The 24,066-nt window shown below is 30.5% G+C and overlaps 1 protein-coding gene across 5 annotated transcripts in view; it reads left to right on the top strand.

Moving 5' to 3' along the window:
• O-fut2 (O-fucosyltransferase 2) overlaps positions 1 to 21,783 on the top strand; it is a 34,778-nt gene extending 12,995 nt beyond the window's left edge. For 4 of the 5 annotated variants that reach the window (XM_085816030.1, XM_085816031.1, XM_085816032.1 and 1 more), the window contains 5 exons: positions 5,192 to 5,441; positions 10,993 to 11,059; positions 14,810 to 15,113; positions 16,676 to 16,799; positions 21,556 to 21,783. In XM_085816030.1, the coding sequence (XP_085672156.1) occupies positions 5,192 to 5,441; positions 10,993 to 11,059; positions 14,810 to 15,113; positions 16,676 to 16,799; positions 21,556 to 21,709 (899 nt within the window). In that variant the 3' untranslated portion in view covers positions 21,710 to 21,783. Of the gene's footprint in view, positions 1 to 3,520; positions 4,887 to 5,191; positions 5,442 to 10,992; positions 11,060 to 14,809; positions 15,114 to 16,675; positions 16,800 to 21,555 lie in introns of those variants that run through there. The other variant, XM_085816033.1, reaches the window with a different exon arrangement.
• The last annotated feature ends 2,283 nt before the right edge of the window (positions 21,784 to 24,066 follow it).

Here is a 24,066-nt window from a genome sequence, read left to right as displayed (position 1 = left end):
TGGTTATGCGTATGGTTGCCAGATGGTTATGCATATGGTATGGTCGCCATATCCTAAAAATATGGTAACTAAGTTGGTTGTGATAATACATTACCTAAATAAATAAAGGAGAAAATGACTATAGGTTAAACTAATAATTTTAGTAATAATAAATAATAATTTTAGTCTAGAGGTGGCAGTATCATAAATCTGTTACTGCTCTTATATGTATGTCCTTTTGACATTTGCTGGATATTACTTGATAAAATTTATATCTAGTATTCAAAGTGGTGCTTTCTAATTATCTGCATTCCCACTAAAATGTTACAAACTTGCTGCCAATTTTTGAAAGCCATGGCAAACTCATTGGGTACTTCAGAGAGAAATGTTTGTTTAGGTATCTTTATGTCCATCTCAGTTTTGTGTCATACTGCTTGCAACAATATTGGAAGAAACTGGGGAACTTGACCCTTGATTATTCCAATGAGCCTTTGACCTGATATTGTATTACACATTACTGATGACTTCCATCTTATTGACTCTGATACTATTACTCTCTCGAATAGACTCAAATAGGTTTTTGCTACCTCTGAAGCCTGTTTTCAAGATTTGTAATGTGATGGGTTACGACACAACACAGCAAGCTGTCACTATTCTACAGAAAGCATCTATCTGTTATGACCACATGCTGATGGACCTTGCTAGTTTTCCATCCCAAATTCATGTAGAAATCATGGACACCATAAATGATAAAGAAGCGAAGAAGGAAAAAAAATCTAGTGTAACACTATTATTCTACAAGGTAACTGTGAAACGTTTTTGACTGGTATTGACCACTCTTAAATTATTTATTTATTACCAATTTACTCTCTTACATTTTACTATCGTTACATAATTACTACATTTTACTTATTTCCTCAGATTGGACAAGTGAAATATCGTACACCACTTCTTTTGAAAACTACCAACCCCATTCTAGAAAATACTGATTCCACTGAGCATACCATATTCGACAAGTTTATCTAGTTGTATGCCTCTCCTGATATTCCTACCAGCAACCAGTTTTCTGCGTTAGGGAGTGATGAAAACATGGAAATAACTGGTGAAGAAAAAAGCATCAAAGATAATCAGCTACTCATATTTTGAATGTCACTGTTTATGAGCTTATTAAAACTCAACCTGACTATCACAAAATTATTATGGAACTTGAATATAATACTAAAACTAAATTCCTAGAAATATTTCATTCCAACTGTTTAAGAGTCATTCCTGAAATTATTGATGATTACAAAACAATTACTGAATACCTCAATTATAGTTCCACAGGTTGCTATGTTGTTAAAAATAAAAGTGACAGATTTGCATTGTATTACTATTCCTTGCAAACGTTAAAAAGGCCTCCCAAATAACTGCCCTTTTGAAGAAATCATGACTGCATTCTCTGCCCATAATTTAACCCCTAGAAAACCAAAGCCTTTGCTAACCTGTATACTGAAAATACCAAAACACCTGAAATACCTTTTGAGATTAACAGCAATTTCCTTCTTTCCCTATCCATTGATGCACAAAGAGGTGTGAGGATTTCATATGGCATCTTTTCCACTTCCTAACAAATAAAGATAAGAATTACAAATCCACAAATAAATCCTTTTAGGAATAGCTGTCTCCAATAAACTGATGTAATGCATTTGGGAAACCTGCACTTGCTGCTGCATACTTTAGGGGAAGGGAAGAAAAGAACATTGTAATTTCGGGCAGTTGTGATGGTTTGAACAAAACATTGTCTCAGGCATTTTGGTCTTGAAAAGATTAAAGTGTTAAAAGTTGCACAACTGAAAAATTTGAAGACCAAATCTCTGATTTCTATTTTCCAAACCTACCTAATTACCACGCTCATCGTGAATGAAATTTGTTCCATAGATAGATTAATGCATAAAATTCGGAAATTCAAACCTAAGAATTTTGTACCATAGTGGTTCAGTTGCTTTAACATTGGCAACTCTTCTCAAAACTGCAAATTACAACCAAGATGTGTCAAATATGACAAATCTCACCTTTTGCGCCAATATGATCTTAAGAAAATGGATACTGGAAATTGTTGTAATTGCCTAGGCAATCGCATCAGTTTGTACTGTGAATGTGAGAATTTCAAGAAATTTGTAAAAAAAATCTCAAATTCGACCTGGTCTAAGTTACGCTGCAGCAGCTAACCTTATGCATTCATAAAACCAGCTTAAAAAGAACTCTTCCCAGAAAAATGTCAGTAGCATGTAAGGATTATGTTAATTTTATTAGCAGTTAAATTTTAAGTTTTTTTCCTGTCGATTCTTAACTTCAACTTACTACTTCTGTCCAGAACGTAGTTTTAGAATCACATCTGAATACATAATGAGGAAGAATGGTATTTAACCGCGAAGTTCTTCGGTCTTAGTGAGAGAGTTACTAGGTATTCTGTCTGCATGCGTCCGCCTTTTTAGGCTACTCTCTCGTGAGCCATTCTTGCACTCGGCCGTACTTTAGGCCCTTGATAGCTTCGCAGTCCATTAGCATTAAGGGGCCAACTGGGTTAGAATCTTGATAGCTTTGGCTGTATCTCTTTAGATTAGTTTTAGTTTAATTCTTAGCCTCTTATGTTCAAGCCCAAGTGTCGGCTTTTATTGTACACTCCAAGACAGAGTTCTGTTAAATCTTATTTGAATAATAAAGGGTTATTTACCCTTCCATCTTGTTGTTTCTTGTCAAATGTACTTAAGCGATTATTCACTTATCAGTTCTTAAGATTCTTCACGTTCAACTATAACTTAGCATTTACAAAGTGAGAAACTCTACAGTGGCGCCCGAAGTGGATGATGACTCTCCACACCCAGGATTTTGCGATTGGGTCCCCTAAAAACCCCAGTCACCCTTTAAAAGGGGGAGTATATAAGGAATTTTCCCACCTTCCTATCATGGTGTAGTGGTCAGCACACTAAGCTGGTATTTCAGAGGTCTGTGGTTCGATTGTCGGCGAAAGCGGTTACTCATTTTTCATTTTGCCTGCTTCCAAAAATATACCTAATGTCTCTACAAGCATTCTATCTCACTTACTTCCACCATGGAAGATGTAATCCTGAATGACCTCAAAATTATCTCTGAACGGTTGAATGTTTTCAAACAGATATGCAAAATTTTTGTCAGAACTAATATTATAAAATTTATGCGACACATGTATGCTGTGTGCATTTTCTAGGTTGCCATATAAATAGTCTTTGGCAATGTCATGGGCTATCACATAACTTTTGTCTATGTGGTGCATTGCCTCATCAGTGCCTTTTTGTAGTTTACAGGTGGGGCTGTAAAGTCTTTTCATTTTAAATAAGCATTGTGTATTTTGCCAATAATTTATATTTTTTTTTCTGAAAACTGATCTTTGATTTAATTTGAAATTGAGGTAAAACATAAACATACAATAATATAATCAGAGGCATTTATATTTAATTGATAGAAATTTCATAAATTTGGAGTAATGTAGGTCTTTATATACTTATATGTGAGTAAACCAGTTAGCATCATTAACAGATTTCTTATCAATGTAAATATGTAGCTAATTATTCTGAGTAATTCTCCTGTGTTTCTTTGATATAGAAACAAGTGCAGTATACCTCTAGTAATGCAGTGCAAAAATAAATTTTAAACAAACAAAGAATTTAAGGTTAGAGATAAATTAAAAATTAAGCATACAACAACTTTGCTGCAGGAAATGGGGTTGAATATATTAGCTCTTTTTAGCTAATGACACATCATAGTACTTTCTGAGTGTCTGCACCCCCCATGAAAAGTCATTAAATTTATCTTTGTGAACCAGTGGAGAACATTTGTTTGTTTATCTTTATGCTAATAATTACTATGTTATTCATGAGTAATAATAAGATAACAAGAATCATTTAATAAGAAATAATTTTTTATACAATATCAGTACTTTCTGATTATCCACACCCCCACCAAAATATCACAAAATATTTCATGATGCAACGTCACCGAAATGTCACAACCATCTCACCAGAAAGGATTTATGTGGCAATACAGATACTTACATCCCAGATGTACATGTGAATTTTCACTTTTGAAATTCAATGGCCATTTTTTCTGATTAATATTTCTTTTTGTGTTTTCTTTTTACATTTATTTTTGCCATAAGAAATAGCAATGAAACTGAAAAGTTTGCCAACTGATGAAAACGAAAGTGTTGCATTTCTTCAGAAATACAGTGTTTTGCTCAGTAATAGAGGAATGCCGAAATTTGCATCCTATGAAGTTGTATTTTTTAAGTGACTGAATTTCATGGAAATATTGTGTCAAAAATTGCAAGCAAAGTGTTAGAATTGGGTTTGAAAACTAGTTTAAAGATAGCCGTATCTCATTTACTCGAACTGAATTTATTTAGTAGTATTGGACAAAAGAATATATGTTGGTAAAATTCTGAACGGGGATCATCTCCAAACACAACTATCGATTACTGTGATTAGCTACCATCATTTGAGAAGTGTATATGTCTTCTGTGGAAAAATGAGAATCTTAAAATATAGGTGACACTAGATGCAAGGATACCAAAACAAGTGTTTGGCCCAGGGTCACGAACAAATTTGTGAATGTCCTTCAAGGTCAGCAACAAGTTCACAATTTTTTAGTCATGGTACAAATAATCAGCAAGTAACCCAAATTCTATATAATCAGTATTTACATTTTTATAGCCAATGAGTACTATTTAGCAACATAACTGTTAAATATAAAACATGTAAATATGCATGTACTAAAACATGGCTGTGGTATGCATATACTGGGATTATTTATTGTATACTCAAAAATATGCCAAAAAGAAGCAATTCTATTGAAAGTTGAAACTAAGGGTACCCTTAGAAATTACCCAGGTAATTTCTATCATTTATAAATTCTACAGAAGTATATATTTTTTTTAAGATAGAAAGTTTATATTTCTGTTACTATTTTATTCTTATTTTTATTTTAATATCTGTGGTAGTTTTTATTTTGAACATTTCATTTGAATTATCTGAACTGTTAAACACTTGCAGAAGAATCATTGGTCGAGTGATCAGATTGAAAGTATTTCTTTGATACTGTTACCTTGACTATGTATATTTATTAATCTTGCTAAATTACTAAAATTTAAGAAGTTATATTTTTCTAATTTAATTTTCTTTGAATTGTGTTATAGATCATGGATTTAAAATTGATGTAGTATATTACTTACAACATTATGCAGAAGGATGGACTGATGATCGCTGGGAAGAACGTGCAGATATAAGAGACTGTGTGGATTCTCATCCATATCAGAAAACAAAAAATGGTAAAATTCATGGATGGTTTTGGGGATATTCAGATATTTTTTCAGATGATTTTTATTGTTTATCAATTCAAGGATATAGCAGTACTTTGAAAAGATTTCTTCAAACTTCAGCTGCTAGGTTTGTAATTGCTTTGTTTAGATTTTTAAATGTCTCACAATATTTAAATTTTACTTAAGTCCATATGCCTTTTTTCTTTTTTTTAAAAAAAATATTCTCAAATGCATCTTAGAGGAAATTGGAATAAGATTTATTAAATGAATAGATGCATTATTGAGAACTGAGGAAGTGTAAGTTATTTTTTAACTATGAATTTTATATTAAAAACTAAGCCAGATTGTTAGAATGTGCTAATTTTTAAAAGGTATAATGAAATAGAGAGTAAGATGAAGGTTAAAGGCAGATGATGTGCTGAAAAACGAATAGCATGTCCTTTCTGCATATGTTTAATTCTTTACATATGTGCAGTAGACATTTTTTGTGTTAAAACAAGAAAGTTGTTATTTTTTGGTACTGCCGCATTATCTGACCAATGCTCCCGCAAAGTTGTCAGTCATTGGCGGCTAATTTTTTGTCACCCTAACATGCAAAAAACAGCTGCCATTTTAAAAAATAGCGCACCAGTGAGTGAGCATTAAAAGCTGCTAACACTGGTAGTTCGGTTTAGGATTCAAGTCCCAGTGAATGGGCTGGCTGCATGGGTGTTTTCAGGATTTACTCCATGTGTAACATGGATGTAAGCCAGTTTCCCTTAAAAACTCATCTATGCAGCATCACTCCCCTCCCATATAGTGCCAAGTGGTGGACATGTAATAAATAAAGAAAATTTTAACAAACCGCACTGAAACTTACACAAAACAACAAAAAATTAATAAGATTAAAAAAGTCGTAATGAACCACTGAAAATTACATAAAACAGCAACAAATTAACTAAATTAAAAATGCAAAAATCATTCATAATGAAATACTAAAAATCACATAAAACAACATCCATAAGAAAATGCTGAAAATTACATAAAAGGAAAACAAGTCAACTAAATTAAAAATGCAACAAAGATGCATAATAAAGCACTTAACTGTAATTTTTACCTGTCTTCTGCCGATGTGCACAGCAATGTGTTTTAACGTAAAACATCAGAGTACTGCAAAATTCTTGGCATTGCTTTGAAACTTGGCCAACATCCTTAAAAAGATCACAGAATTTTGTTTACTTGGAGAAAACTATTAACACAATTACCTAAGAACAATTAATAAACTCCTTTCAAGCTGCACGATTTCTATAATAATCTAACAGCACAGATAAATAAAAGCCAGACAAATGCATCATTTTATATGCATACTTCAAATATGCTAATGAAAACAATCCGGACAATATTTACATTTTTTAAAGCTGGTGGATGCTGTTCTGCTATCAGTTTTAAAATCTCTGCAAAACAGTTTTTTTTTGCTTTCCTTCATGACATTTTCACCAATGAATTTCCTAAGATAACTCAAAGTTTGTAAAATACAACTTCATGGGATATGCATTTGTAGACTCTACTACTAGGCAAATCACTATATTTTTGAAAAAATGCAACTTTTTTTTATTTGCAGGCAAACTCCACAGTTACATTATGAAAGGGGAAAAACTCCGCACAATAATCACAAGTAGAAACCACAAACATGACACTCAGATTCAGAACTGTGCATAGTTAGTATGTTGCCAGACAAAATACATTTTTGTAAAATTCTAAGAGACCTACTTTGGTGACATAGCACTTTGCCAAGTTATTCTTGTCACTGTTGGGCAGATAATATGATATTACCTACTTTTTATAGAATATTAATTTTTTCTAAAAGGAGGGATCTTGTGCTCTCTATTTCTTTGTAGGTGTTCTCTTTCTTTCTTTCTTTTTTTTTTTTTAAACATTTTGTATGGTATACAAAATATTATATTATGTTGTTGTCTGTGTGGGCAAAATTATTGCTGGACTATATATGAACAGATGGCTTAAAAAATTGCTTAAAACTATACCTGGATGCTATGTTTTCAGAAATTTATAATATTTAATTATGAAATTTTTTGGAAAGAGTATTTTACAAAATATCCCTAATAACTTTTTAAATTGAAAGTAAGAAAAATTCAGTGTATGATTCCATAATTAATGCTACAACTGTTCCATAATTCATACTTTGTAAGACTTTGTAAGATTATGCCTTGTTGCATTTATTTGAAATATGTCATAAAAAATTAATGTTTGCAAAGAATAGTTTTTATTCGTTTGTAAATGCCACTACCTCTTGGCTTCAAATGTTTCCTGTTATTTAAATGCCTTTGCCATTTGAATGGTGTGTATGTAACTAATCTTTTTATGTAAAAGATACAGTATTTTGTGCCAGTTGACTATCAATTTTGAAATTTTTCCAACAAATTTGGAGACAGTATTTTAATGTGATTACAATATAAGAAATATTTTTAATATAAATGACTCAAGACAGAAAAATTAAAGGAGTTAAACATTTTATTCTCAAAATTTCTTCCCTATTCTCATTGAGGTATTCCTTGATGTCAGTATGATCTATCAATTACAACTTGCTATGCATTTCTTTTGGTTAGATAAGGATAAGTGAATTTACTATTTTTAGATATGAAAATATTTGGTAATCAACTGTGTAATATTCAAAATCTGTGCAATGGTTCTTTTGAACTTTAAATATATGATATGCATGTAAACTGGAAAGAAGGTGAACCTTTTTTAAAAAATATTTCATTGTTTTGCTAAATTTTTTAGAAATATTTGATTTTTAATATGGATATACTGATAAACTTAAAAGAATATAGAATCCAAATTTTATGTATGTTATAAAATTTTCATTTTTAAAGTTTATTTATTGATAACCTAAATATTTGTAAGGACCTTCTGTAAATGTGTGCAACTAGTATCTAATCAACCAGTATGGGAAATTTCAGTATAGCTATAGTAATTTACATCATATTCACAGCGCATTTATACAGCATTATGCTTTGACATAGCACATAGTGCTCTTAGCAACAAAATTTTGTCAGTTGTGTAATTTACCTTTTAAAAACTCAGAAAAACTCATGATTCTATTAGAAGATAATTTTATAAACTATTGTTCATAACTAATTATAAGCATATCATGAAAAAAACAACTGTTGGTAAAAGAAATAAGCAGACTTAAGTGTTAAGCTTTTAACAATACATAAAAGTTTCAATTTTTTTTTAATATATTCAAATGTTTTAGTACTTTTTGAAAGATAACATGCATGCACATACACATTAGTGTGTGGAGAGAGAATGAAAGAGAGATATTTGTATGTATTTTCAGTATGTATATTATAGGTGCTGCTTAAATTGATCTTTTTAAAACAAGTATTTTCACTCTAAACCAGGCGTAGTGAACCTTTTTATAGCTACCACCCACTTTGTAAACAGTAAAATTTCTATGCTGGTTACTCGTTCACAGTAACTTAATATAGGGCAACTGCAAAGAAATTTTTAAGGTAAAGCTTTAGTAAAAAATATATGGTTAAATTTGTGCATTTATCTATACTATAACTTATAACATTAAGGAAGAAATGTTGACAAAGAAAAATTTAACAAAAATCTTTTTCCAAATGCTAAAAATAATTTTTGTTAATAATACTCATAGACCAAGAGATTAAATTTAGAGCTATTTGAATTAAGAATAACCGATTTGTTATTCACATAAACCCAGAACTAGCGCCAGGGCTCGTATGGCCACACTGGTGGCGGAATGTAAGGAAGACAAAGGGAGGCACTTAGTAGCAGAATTTAGGACCCACAGACACTGCATCAGGTGGTAAGATATCTAATAAGCCTTAAGTATATGTGGGAATTCATTTATTCAGGATTCGGATAAGTCTCATAAGCCTTTATTTATTCAGAACTCAGATAAACATCTGCAAAAAATAGACATAAGTATAATGAATAACCAAAACTAATTCAATTCAGGCTTAATTATCTCAGTGTGCGATAGAAGCAAGATAAAATTTAGCTGAACAACTTGTCTTTAGCTGCCAATCTTATGATACATAGCCAAATATGTATAGTGAACGACAGCTAAATTTTATGATGATAGCCGTGAATTTTAAAGGTTTTTGGATATTGCAAGCTAAAGGTGAAATTTTCCAATTAACAGATTCTGTAAAGAAATGTGGAGAAGCGGTAATAAATGAAGATGATATAAATGTGGAGAAGCGGTAATAATGAAGATGATATAAGTCTTCCATTGTAATGGCAATGCTCCTCAATCATCATCAATTAATGGATGGAGAAATCTGTAGTATGGTTCTAGATCCAGAAAATATCACTACCAATAGTGAGGAACGTGACAGAGAAGTTACTGGAAACGAAGAAATTTCGATTGACAAGTTAGTTGGGATTCTCAACACAGCAATTACATGGCTTCAACAATGTAACTGAACAAGAAATTATGTCTGTCTACAGAATTAAAGAGAAAGTATTAGCACAAAAAACGACGGAACTTAAAACATTGAAAGAAATGTTTAATAAAGTAAACAAATAAATAGTAAGCTTTTTTTGTAAATTTTGATACCCTTTAGATCATAAATGCTTCATTATTTCATAAATCACAGTTTCTTATTTTTAATTTTGTAATTTCTGCATGCCGTCTTACTAGACTTAAACTGATGATCTAATATCTGAAATCACGGAAGTCCTGGTGAATCTGGGTCTCTGACTTTGCACTGTACTTGATGTTTGCTGATATAAAATAAAAAATATATTACTGTGAAATTCAAAGTTAGTGTTTGAATAAAAAATAATTATGAAAATTTATTTATTAAAAAATAAATGAACATTGAGTTATTTAAAAAATTATAACAAAAAAAGAGAGTATGATAATTGTTATGGACAAAAGCAGAGTATGATTATGGGTATGGATAAATGAAATAGACTGTCATTTAAAAAAAAATATAGAATGAAACAGAGTATGATTGTAGATATGAATAAAGAGTGGATAAAGGCAAACGATGTGCTGCAAAAAGAACACCATATCCTTTCTGCATACACGTCATTCTTCACAATTGAGCTGTAGACATGTTTTATGCTAAACCCTAGTAATTTTTCATATTGAAATAGCACTCTGATGACTACTATTATAACTTGCACTCAGTGAAGATACACTCTATATATATATATATATATATATTATATATATATATATTTACTAGATAATATTGATTAATTGATTATATTATCTCCTAAGTTTAATTATAGTAGGATTATCTTAAAAGAGTGAATCCATACTATCCATACTATAATCCATACTATAAGAGTGAATCCATATTAAATGCTAATCATTGTAAGTTATATTTTGAAAGATGTTTTGAAGTAACTTGAAAGTAAAATGTTAAAAATGTTTTAACGGGGACTGTAATTAAATCATGAATAACAAAATTTCAATTGTAAAAGGAATAAATTAAAGGCAAGAATTAAATTAAATGCTAATCATTGTCTTTCACACTAAATGAATTTAAGATCATACAACATTTATATTGCGAAAGAGATATGGTTGTTGAAGGATAAAATATTCTACTGTATTTGTTCTTAATTTTACTAATGAATTATACATTTCTTGATATATTTCTTTTGTATAACCATTGCTAACATTTTCTTTGTCTCAGTGCTATTATGGTAGATCGGGCTGAAGTCATTTTACATGATTCATTTGGTGATGCTGAATACTGGAGGGTAAATATTTTCACATAATCATTGTTGTGTTGTTTTGTGTCATATTTAAAAAGATTTATTGGTATTTTTCTGTTGATGGAGTACCATTCGTCAAGTGTGTGCCAAAACACCAAATATATTTCTTCTAGATGAATTGACTGTTGCTGGATATGAACACCTGCAAGTTAACCCCCAAAACAGCATTATTGATCCTGATATGGGATGTCATGTGCAAATTAATGACACAAACATGAGTACAACATTGGCTACCACCATCTGGATTCTACTTCCTTAAATGTAAAATGTTTGTGTAAAAAATGTAAATGTTATGCTTCCTGTATAACCTAAAATTAAGATAGTATAATATAATTTGCATATTTGTATTTGTCTTATTTTACATTTTTTGTGTTTAATAAAGTAGTCTTCTTTTTATGAAGCTTTACATATCATTAGGATTGTTGACATCTAGTTAGATTTCATGCCAGCATTTATGTTTGGCAGTAACTATCATCTTGTTAACAGAAAAATACCAATTTCTTATTCCATTGCACTCCGTCACTTCTGTGCTTATTATCCATTAGTTTGAAATTTCTGGGAGTATGAATGAATTGTTTTAGATGATGTACTTTAGTTTATCTCTATAAACTCCAAAATACCTGATGTCTCTACATCGGGTATTTTGGAAGCAGGAGAGATGAAAAATGTGCAGCGGCTTCGCTGGGAATCGAACCGTGGACCTCTGGAATACGCTCCCACGTGCAGACCACCGCACCAAGAAGGTGGGAGAAATACACCTTATATGCTCCCCCTTTTAAAGGGCGACTGGGGTTTTTAGGAGACCCAATTGTCAAATCCTGGGTGTGGAGAATCGTCATCCAACACCCTTTTAGTTTGGGCGCCACTGTAGAGACATTAGGTATTTTGGAAGCAGGAGAGATGAAAAATGTGCAACGCCTTCATCAGGAATCGAACCGCAGACTGCTGGAATACTCGCCCAACGTGCAGACCACCACACCACGAAGGCATGTCACGAAGACGGGAGAAATACCTTATAAGTTTCCTGAGAGTTCAAAAATGTGTTTGTAACATTATAAGTCTTTATACAAATATTTTTTTTATCTGTAAAAGTTTTTACTGATAAAATCCTTGTCAATTAATAACTTATTAAATAATTACTTTATTTTAAAACTTATTCTATGTGTTACAAAGAAATGCTTTAAAAATCTAAAGATAAGACTTTCATATGAGGAACCAGGTAAAAGTAGTCTTCAGGTTTTTATGATAAATGAATTTAAAGTAACAAATATTAAAAGTAAAATATGTTAAGATATTTTTCATTGAAACAAAATTCAATTTCCATTTGAAATATCATTCCTAGAATTAATAGTCTTAAAGCAACTGTTTGCATAATTTTTTCAATAAAAGGCATTGCTGTGAATAATTTGAAAGTAATACAGAAAGTATAATTACCAGAGCTTTTATGGTTGTAATAATGTTTGCAGGAGTTGCACAGTCTTATTTGTAGGGAAGCAGCTAAAAATTACAAAATTTGAATGCTTCTAACAGATGGCATAGGTGTTGCACCAGCATCATAAAATATCAAGAAAATGTGAGATTTGTAAGATAGCTGTGACTAAGATTTTTGCATCTGAGATGAGCAGAAATTTATCATCAACTTAATGTGGTGTTAATGCCATGTAAATAAGTTTGGCTTTGGTGAAGTTCAATAAAGGAAATACAGATGTGCAACATGAGAAATGATCTGCTTAGCCAAGCATGTCTGTTGCAAATGAAAATGTTTGCCATAATGTTTCAGATGATCATTGCTTTCAGTTTAATATTGCTAAAAAACTCAATATCTCAGTGAGTAATGTATAAAATATTATTCATGAGCAACTGAGCTACTGGAAAGTATGATCCCCCTATGTGTCAGAGCATCTCGCAGATGTTCATAAAATGAGTGGGATTGTCTCTCATGCACTTGATACAGTTAATGTGAAAGGTATCACATATCTAAGCCATATTATTACAGAGGATGAAATGTATTATGTAGCAGATGAGATAATGCAAGATCTTTGTCATGAAAACACACATTATCACTCTTCTTTTAAAAATTTCAAAATTAGATTCAAAGAAAATTGGCAGAAAAAGGTCTAAACAGCTAAGAATTGTATAGCAATGGACTTATGGGACAACCTGCTGTTTGATTTTCTCAATAGGACAGTGACAGTGAATGCTGCCAATTACTGTAATTAACTGAGGCAACTGTTCAAGACGAAGCAAGCATATATGTTATAAAAACAATGATCGTAACATCTTCCAAGAAATTCAAAATAGTTCTATCCTCAAAGAAGCTTATGGCAATGATCTTTTGTAACTGCAACAGCATGTTACTGCTTGGTTTACTCACCAGGAGAGTGAAAGTGAATGTCGTTAATTATTATACTATAGTTATGCAAAACCAGTTCACAGAAAACAACTAAAACTTCTTGTAAAAGACACATGGTATTGCATTAGCAGTGCCTAACTGCACATAGCTACCATTACACATGATCTATTACAATTCTTTTTACTGGAAAATAATGGATCATCTTCCCTATAGTCTGGATTTGGCACTCAATAATTTTCATTTCTTCATATTTTTAAAGAAGATCGGGGGTGGTAGATTCACCACAACTGATAAAGACTTTCTGTAATTTGTCTTGATGTGGCCTCAGGGACTTGATGCTGATTTTTTCTGTGTCTGTATTTAATGCTTTAGTGTATTGTTGGAATAAGTGTTCGGATAAATGTAGTTTATGTTGATAAGTAATGATTATTAGCGCCTTATTTCTGTGTATCCATATGGAATGAAGTGTGACTCTAAGAGGGTTTGCTATCTTACTTTTTGAATTGCCTTCATATATGTATTATCCCATAATATTTTGAGTTCAACTATACACATGGATTCTTTCATATAAATTGCTAAATAATCTGGAATTGATAACTAAGTTTATTATTAGATATATTTTTCTTTTCTTTTGCAATTAGTTTGAAACTGATACTAAATGAGTAATTGTTTCATAAAAAAAGATTGAGATACTAGTATCTTTTTTTTTACAAAATTTTAATTAATATACTGTTTTGACACTAGAACAATAGTACTATTTTGGAATTAACTAATATTAAAGTACCTTTAATTACACTATATGATTTTGTTTATTTTATAAATTGAATTTTTATTTATTTATTCATAACTGAATATTAACAAAGGAGACAAAATGCAAAACAAAAGAGACATTCATAATTGAATGTTAACAAATGAGGTAATGAATTGTAAAAAAGACTTATTTATTGCATTATAATTGCTTTTGGTCTTGTGTTGACTTGAATGAAACTTTAGCATATCATTTTTTAAATCGGGTGAATGAATTTTTAACTGATAAAATTGAAACAAAGATTTAGAAAGTTTTCTTATTGTTAGCCCATGAAATCAGTTTTTTCCCAGTACTTTAAACAGGAATCCAAATTTGAAAAATTTACTAAATAATCTAAGATTTTCTCATAATATTTTTAAGATTTTGTTTTACAAATTGCACAAAATAAAATTTTGATTAATAATTTATTTAATGAAGTCATGACCATTTTAGCATAATATTATGCCAAAATAATTGCATAGCAATTTCAAACTAATTACTTTTCCAAGTTAAAAGCTAAAATTTTAAAAAACAATTTGCAGTTTATTTTGTTTGTAATGCAATGAATAACAAAACAAATTTTATTCTTTTCCAGGTTAGACGTAGTATTGTTTTTTCAAAAAAGCTCATTGCTATTGGAGATGATTTTAGACATAAGTACTTAAATTCAACTGATGAGAAGGATAAAACTGTGAAAAGCTATGATAAACAAATTACTAATTTTGAACGTAAAGCTGTAGGTGGACCTTACATTGGTGTTCATTTACGAAGACGAGATTTTGCTTATGCAAGGCCTAAAGAAGTTCCAAGTATTGAACATGCTGCTAAGCAACTTCTGAAGATTATGAAGAAGAAAAATCTACAAACTGTATTTGTAGCAACTGATGCTTTAGATTCTGGTAAGTAATTTAAAGCAGAGAAAAATTAAAGGTTTAATATAAGAACTGAACATGTATTATTTTGCTGGAATGTATAAAATTCTCATAGCAAAGAATTTTTTATGTGAATCATATGAAGAATTAATATTTTAAATACTTTTTGCATAAATACCAGTGATGCATTAATTATGGGAAGTGTCTGAATTACTCTTTTTTTGATTATAGCCAGTTTTGTTAGTAAGATTTGATATGCTTTTATTTTAGTTATATATAGTTTTAATTTTGCCATTTATGTCTTCTAAGTGTATTCTGTTATGTACACTGCGCAAAAAAAGCTGGGTGGACAGTTCTATATCTCTTGTTCTATTGGGCCGATTAACGAAATTCAACTTGCGTTTTTCATGTCTCGAAAGAGCGACATAGGATATGTATTAGATTTATATAGCATTGTTCTAATATAGGTATTTTGACACAAAATCGGACTTTTTCTGAAATAACATACCAATTTTTTTTCCATATTTCGATTCTATTACTCAAATTATGCCAAGCTACCAAGTTTTGTAAAAATCACACCAGTAGTTTTTAAAAAAATTAGCTCTCAAAATTTTAGCTCCTCAATGTTAATTGAGTTTGGTATACATTTATTAATCTCTCTTTTTTTTATTAAACTTATTTGATTCTTCCTTTCACATTTGGAAATTTAGGTTCATTCCAAATAAAATTCACCCATTTTTATGATTTATTTTTAAAATTTGTATTTTTTAATAATTTTTATAAATTTTTCAAAACAAATTTTGAATTATAATCTATAAAATTTTTATCATCTTAAAGTAGACGTATTTCTAAGCATACCTGCAAAAAATTACAATTTTTTATGCAAAATTTCTGAAGATATACGTGAATTTATATATTGGCGCATTTTGAAATTTGGCATATTTGTTAAAAGCGATAAAACATCAAATGTGATTTAGACACTTTGCTAAAATTATTTGGAAGTAGAAACGATGTGACTTATTTTCTGCTCATGCACAATGTAAAAAAGGTAGGAAGAAGGTACTTTTTTTTCCTCTCCGGCATAATAGACGTGAAAGGAAATTGGTTGCCACATATGAAGAAGTTCGTCAAGTGAATTATTCTTGGCAAAAACTGAAAAAATTGTGCCGAGATAAATTTTTGAATTTCTCCATAAATTTCACACCACATTTTACAAAATTTAATATCTATGAGTAATTTTAGTCATAGAATCGAAATATGAAAAAAAAAATTGGTATGTATGTCAGAAAAAGTCTGATTTTGTGTCAAAATACCTATGTTCGAACAATGCTATATAGTATAAAACTAATATACAGCCTAAGTCTCGCTGTCAAGACATTTAAAATGCAATTTGAATTTTGTCAATTGGTCCAGTAGAATGAGAGAACTGTCCCCACTTTTTTTTTTGTGCAGTGTACTTGAAATGTTCATTCTGCGTAAAATACTTTTTTTTTCCCTAGCTGCATTTTGTAAGATAAATTTTGCCAATCATTTTTAAGACTAAATATTTTCAAATGTGTTGCAAATATATAGTAATATATTTATTTCAGAATTTAAAAAGCTTCAAGTCTATATACCTAGTGCCATGCGTTTTGTGCCAAGCAAGAAAGTTCATAAAGAGATATTAGATGGAGGAGTGGCAATTATAGATCAATGGATATGTGCACATTCAAGGTACATTTCTCAATTTTTTCTTATTGAGAAAACTTTGTGATTATTGCAAGAGATTAGCCTTTGCAATATAACTTCTTTTCAAAAAATAATGCTAAATTTGTGTAATAGAAAATTACAATTTCCCCAAAATTAAGTTACTGCTTTGTTTTATATGCTTATTCAAGCAAAAATTAATAAAACATGCAATAGTGATACGATTGCAAAACTATGTATGGAATGGTGTTATTAGCCTATTCTTTTATTAATGCATGGTTTCAACCCTAAAGTCATGGTTGTGCTGCACTACAAGCGTCCTTGCTTTCCAGTATCAGAGTCATCTCATCTCTCGGTGATCTCTGGAAATTGATGAAATAAATAGAGGAAAAAATTAACAGTATAATACGTTTTAAATAATCTAATGATCAACCTTCATTTTGAAAGATTTTCAGCAGCAGGACATTTTGATAAACCAGTCTTTGGCACTATTTCAGAATTAATAATCCACCTAAAATAAAACTATGAAATTGTCAGGGCCCGACTTAGCCTAATTGAGGCCCAGGGCAAAAACTTCTTTGGGAGCCCCCTCTGCTTCATTACTTCAGTAATGAAGAACTGAACTTTATGGAGGTTTTAAAATTTTATAACAAGAAAATTGACTAGAATCTAAAATAGCTATAAAGTACCCCCCTCCAATGGTCAGACGAAATATCGCTCTGTCCATTTTATTAATTTTCTGATGATTCTCTGTCCATCATTAAAAGGATATAGCACATCTGAAGAGCCAGAATTTGACAAAAGTGCTATTTAAATTTATAATTTAAAAATGTAAAGACTTTTTAAGCAATTTGAATTAATTAATGCAAAATACCATAGACAAGTCCTATGCACTTAGAGGATAGGCTAAAAAGCTTTTTTCCATACATGCTGCATCATCTTCATAACATAAGTGCATCTAGTTCTGCCTCTTGTTTGTCATAGTATTACAAATCCAGTTCTTTTTCAGTGTTTTTTTTTTTTTTTTTTTCTAATTTTACTTTAAAACTATCAATTACATCATCCTAATCAATATTTTTTGTTATACCAGAATTTAAACATAACATAGAAAGTTGAGACAATTTTCTTCGAAGAATATATGATCTTATGGAAAATTTTAATCTCTTCAGAAATGAAAAAGATCTTTTCCCAGTGCAGTTTGAAATTGGAAATGATTAAAAAAAAAAAAAAAAAAAAGAGTGCTGTGAGAAAATAAAAATGATAAATTAATTTTGTTTAAAATTTTCAACATATCTAATGCAGTTGCCTGCTTATCTACTAAGGAATGGAAATGTTGCAGTTCATCAAAGATCTCCATGTAAATCAGAAGGGTTACCAGTTCCTCTAGTTTTTTTAAAGTTTGATTTTTGTGTTTATCAAACATGAAAATTTATTTCATTTATAAGGTATTTCTCCTGCCTTCCTAGCATGGTGTAGTGGTTCTGCACGCTGGGCTGGTATTCCAGAGGTCCTTAATTCGATTCCCGGCAAAGGCGATTGCTCATTTTTCATCTTGCCTGCTTCCAAAAAATACCTAATGTCTCTACAGTGGCACTCGAACTAAGAGGGTGTTGAATGATGATTCTCCTCACCCAGGATTTGGCGATTGGGTCCCGTAAAAACCCCAGTCTCCCTTTAAAAAGAGGGAGTATATAAGGTATTTCTCCCGCCTTCATGGTGTAGTGGTTCTGCACGCTGGGCCGGTATTCCAGAGGTCCATGGTTTGATTCCCAGCAAAGGCGATTGCTCATTTTTCATCTTGCCTGCTTCCAAAAAATACCTAATGTCTCTACACGTAATTTTATATGTAATTTTATGATTGGCCAAATTTAACATCAATGTATCGCATAACATATAGTGAAAGTTAATAATATATTGATCACATGGCTCAAGATTTACTTCAGGTGCATTTCTATCATCTAACAACCTACTTCAAGGTGTCACATTTTTCTTTTTACCTCATACATACTGTTTTCTGGCAAAATTTCTAGCGCTTCAGCTTCATATTTCGTAAATTCATTTAAAACAGACTGCATAAAATCTATTAAAGATACAAATAATGGTGATACTATATCTAATTGTGCCATAGAATTCTGGAGAACTTTACTTGTTTGATTTAATCTTTGTAAAATAGAAACCCACGCAACTGTATTTAGTGCATTTTCAATCTTTAGTAATTTTTTATAAAGAGCTTTAGCTCATTTCTAGTGGAAGGAGTTTGCTCATCTGCCAAATAACTCAAAGATTTTAGAACCAAAGCATAGTTTTGATGCAATGCCTTAGTAGCATTTGCACAGCACACCATTGTGTATGTAAACAATATTTAAAGTCAGTTTTTGTTTACTTTCTTTAAAATTTTCAATCATAATCTGCCACCAGTATGTTGAAACATGAAAAAAGTTATGTAATTCTTTGCTGGTATTCTAGAAAAAAAATTTACAATTTCAGAAGCTCGTATTTTTGTAAACATATTACATTTTGCAATATGTAAAAATACAGGCTTTTGATTGGCCAAATTTTCCATCGTAATTGCAAAAATTTAACTGAATTCCACACTAGAAAACCATAGATTTACGAAATATAGATTTTTTGTGTTCATATGATAGATTAATGAAGAAGCTAATATAAAACTGATGGATTTTACACTGTACTGATACTTTGTTTAAAAAAAATTCATTAAAGAAGGAAACATAAAACAAACTTTCTATTTGATTTGGAGCCCCCCCCCCTCTTCTGATGTTGGGGCCCGTGGCAACTACCCCATATGCCCCTGCCTTAGTCAGGCTCTGGAAATAGATAGTGTTTGAAAATTGTATATTGATTCAAAGTTATTATGCTAGCAATGTATTCCCCCCCCCCTTTTTTTTTTTTTTTACTATTTTTATCATTTGATAATTAAGAGGAGAAAACAATGCAAATAATTTAATTTACGAAAAATATGAAGAACCTGTGAAAAAGTAGTCATGGATACACTACATGTAACTATCACAAAATTATTTCTTTCAAATGATGTACATTCAAATAAAAATACATAATAAATAATATTATCGTTGTTGTTGTCATGTCTATAACAGAGCCGATTCAAATAGTGCCATGGGCAAAGATGACTGCCCTGGTAATCTGCAAAATGTTATCATCATAGATGTTCAGTCTCTTAAAGAAGACCCCCAATTTTTAACAATTCAGCAAGATGGCCAAAAAATAGAAAATATGTGCAGTTGTTGGTTCTGTGTCCAGGTACATTATCTAATAAAATATCTTCATTTCTACTTTCCTGTAACTAGAATCTTATCCATTCTAATCTTGTCTCTGCTGCTCATTGGCCTCAAATCATCCGTAAATAATAAGAGAAAGTGAATGTGCACCTGATTCAGTAAAATCATAGACTGAATGTCAGTTAATGATTGTTTCTCTATGATTGTTTGGTTCTTGCATTAGGCTGGCATAAAGTTCAACAGTTAGAAGGGAAGTGTTTGACAGGAAATTTTCAAATTATTTCAAGGGTTTGTCTTTGACAGTAAGATGAAAGAAATCACTACATGGGTTTATTGATTGTATTCTCTGAGTGTACTGAGGAAGGGAAAAATTAAGTAACATTTTTTTTTTTTTTTTTTGTTTTTAAATTTTCAGAACTTTGCAGTAAAAAGTTAAGGTGAATATGCTAGGAGATGTGATTATATTATTGAATTTAGTATTTCATGGTTTTACTGTCAACCAGTGATTAATCACCAAGTTTGGTGGCATTTATCGTCAGTCAATACAAAAAATCCAAAATAACAGAATTTGCAAGGACTATTAAACATGATAGTAGGGAAGTGACATTTGAAAGAATGATTACAATTCATTTAAATTTCTCTTTGATGGTGTTGATTTAACCATTGCTTATAATGTCAGAGCAATCACATGTTGGAATAATTACATGTCAGCCAATCAGCCTGATTCCGTTCGTGCTTCATCTATCTTCTTCATAGTGGTGCAGTACTAGTTATCTGTTACAGTACATGTTGGTAGTGTTTTCAGTGATTAGATAGTTAAATGACTAGTGGGTTATGCCGTCTTCCCAACTGACTGATAAATGCCAGCCATTGGATATCAAAAGAAAAGCAGAAATGAAGGAAATTTTGAAACTATTTAGTGTATTCTGTAGAATATACAGTGTTATGTAATAAAATAATGAACTAAGAAACTGGGTAAAAACTAGTTAAATTTTTACTCCACCTTAATGACATATACTGTTAGAATTATCAGTAATGAAAATATTTTCTGCATTATTTATGGTTAGATAAATATAACTATTTCTTTCTTAAATTTTACTTTAAAGAATGTGCTGTTTTTGTGACCTATAAACATTCTGTCTTGGAATTAATTTTTTTTTTTCAATTTATTAAAGAAATTATTTTTCTAATCTTATTTTTAGCTTATCAGTTGCATTCTTTATTATATTTTTGAATTGAAGGTGCTTATTTGTATCCATATTGTAAATATGCATTGTATGTATTTATAGATACATTCTAAGCAATATTTTTATTAAATAAATTAAAAAAAAATTGTGATATGTATTGCTTAATTATACACATATATTGCCTAAATTTGAAAGATTGTCTTAAAAATAATTTTAACTTAGCATTTTAAATATTCATGCTAATTTCTTAATATTCTCATTTTGTCAGATTTTCATCAAGAAGGTAAATCGGTTTTTCTATTTTAATGCCGCTGTGATTACTTTATTGTATTTATTTTGTAGGTTTTTCATTGGAACATTTGAATCTACTTTTTCATTTCGTATTCAGGAAGAACGAGAGATCTTAGGCTTTCCTGTTGAAACAACATTTAATCGATTTTGTGGTGATAATCAAACAACTTGCCAACAGCCATCAAGATGGACTATAGTTTATTAATTAAAAATGTATATCAAATGATTTTAAATTCATAATTACATTTTTATTGAACTTCATAAAAAATACTAAAATTATATTTTGTTAGATTCTTTATTGATGTGCACAAAAATTATATATGATAAAAACTGGTTGATATGACATAAAAGATCAGCCCTAATGTTTTTTTTAACCTCAGAATTGAAACTGATTTTGAACCCTTAATAAAATTTTAAAAGTAGATAAAATTCAACTTTAAATTTTCATTAATTTTAGAGAAATGCTATGTGCATGTCAAAGGATCTGATAAATTTGACAGTAATGGTAATCTAATATTCAATAATGGTTGAAAGTTCTATTTAGGAGCCTCTGATGAATAGTGAAGTAACCTTTTCTAAATCCAAACTAAGTAGTTGAGATAATATTTTCTTGTACAAATTCAGTTAAGTGTATTATTGCTGATAATGCTTTCAAATAATTTATTGCCGGAAACAAATTGATCGGCTTGCAATTTGCAATGCTTTTCCATCTTTACCCGCCTTTTTAATAACAATTATTATTCCATGTTCCCAAGCTTAAGGAATCATATTGAAATGAAGGCAGGCATTAAAAATATCAATGATTAATACAACTCCTTTTTTGGAATATTTATTGCTGATAATGCTCCTTTTTTCACCATTTGCAGACTTATTCACAGAAACGGTAGACGAAACCAAGTTGTGTATTTACCGATCCTTTCTTGAACTTTTACAGAACTTACTTATCATGCTAGTGAACTAATTTTGAAATTTAGTATTTTATATTAATATCATGCGGACCTGTGAATAATTATAAAATTTATAATAAGTTTTGATAGAGGCTGGGCGTGTGCCTGAGTGCTCTGGTGATTACATATTTCAAACCTTGATGATTTCAATTATGACTCAACATTGAGAAATCCAGTTAAAAAACCCAGAATGATTTTTCACCATCCAAAGTGGGAATCTCTTCAATTTGAATGTGAAACTTGAACTTATTATGTGTAAATAGCGTATATATTTTATAAATACTCACCACATCTGGCAAAGCAGTTTATAAACTCTGTGCCATATGTACAGTGTTAATATAAAATAACATGTGAATTACAATAACCTGGCAAAGCAGGTTCATAGGATTTAATTATTTTACAATTTAACATTCAGATAAAACATATTATTCAAGATAAAAGTGTGTTCATATTTAAAATTTGTGCATTCCACAAGGGCTTGGTTAAATTATGAAAAGCAAGCTTCTGCTCCTGACTGTCTCTAGATACTGCTGCAACTGCTTTGTTTCGTGATGTCATGATAAATGCAACTTCAAACTACGATCAAATGCAGTCAAATAATTCATGATTTTAGTACCGCTACATGGGGGCTATTATTTTAACAATTTTTAGACTTCCGTATTTCAATTTTCATATTGAAGAGCATATTTCTGTACATAATCTGTAATAATGTGAAGAAAAACTAGCTACCTGAAACATTCTTTATAAGAGGATTAACATAAAAAATTATGTTTTATATATTGTCACTAAAGTTTGGGATATAACCCAAACTGTCAAACTCTTAAAGCTTAAATTATGTTCCTAAATTTTAATTTGAAACTATGTGCTATGAAATACACATATCATGCCTAAGATTTTCGCTTTTAAGGAGAAAAACAAAGTACCAATCCAAATACAGTCTTTCAATGGGCCAAAAATGGAAGAACTCGCACTTCTAAAAAAAATACTGAAAATTCAACTTTAAATTAGTTTAATTTTTGAAATGCATTCTTCCATATTCACTTTGACTTGCATTCGAATTCCTAGTTACGACAAATATTTCATCAAAAATCATGACTTATCGAAGCTCAAATAATTGAAGCTTTAGTGTATTCGTTGTATGGAAATTAAGTAATCAGAGTATAATAAAATAATAAAAAAAAAGTTATTGATCTTACTCTGGTGCAATTTCGTGCCTTAATCCAAATACAATGTAATGAAAGAGAAGACTTTTATAGAGCTGTTTTTGTCATAACTCTTAAGAGTAGATATCATGTTCTTTTTGTCTCTTCTATGTAAAAAAAGTCATACAACTTTAGTGTTGGGAAAAAGAAAACAATTTAAAAGAGACAAATCTGGAGAACATACTGGATGACTAAGTACGCATACTTATTTTGAGGACTGAGCGGTTTTGCGAAGTGGTTATTGATATTGGTGGAAAGATTCATTATCATGTAGTAGAATGGTTTCTGACTGAATAATGTTAAGATCAAATATCATCTGCCTTATTTTCAACTACTCAAGTCAGCTATGTAGCTAAACATTTAAAACTGCATCATTGTTTTGACAACTCGTAAAATAAACCTATGTCACTTAA

The sequence above is a fragment of the Stegodyphus dumicola genome, chromosome 4 (genome assembly GCF_044657685.1).
Source record: "Stegodyphus dumicola isolate Sdum_Otavi_A_Nest chromosome 4, ASM4465768v1".
NCBI lineage: Eukaryota > Metazoa > Arthropoda > Arachnida > Araneae > Eresidae > Stegodyphus > Stegodyphus dumicola.
Note: the sequence above shows the minus strand (reverse complement) of the source record. Positions and strands in the feature narration are given on the sequence as shown.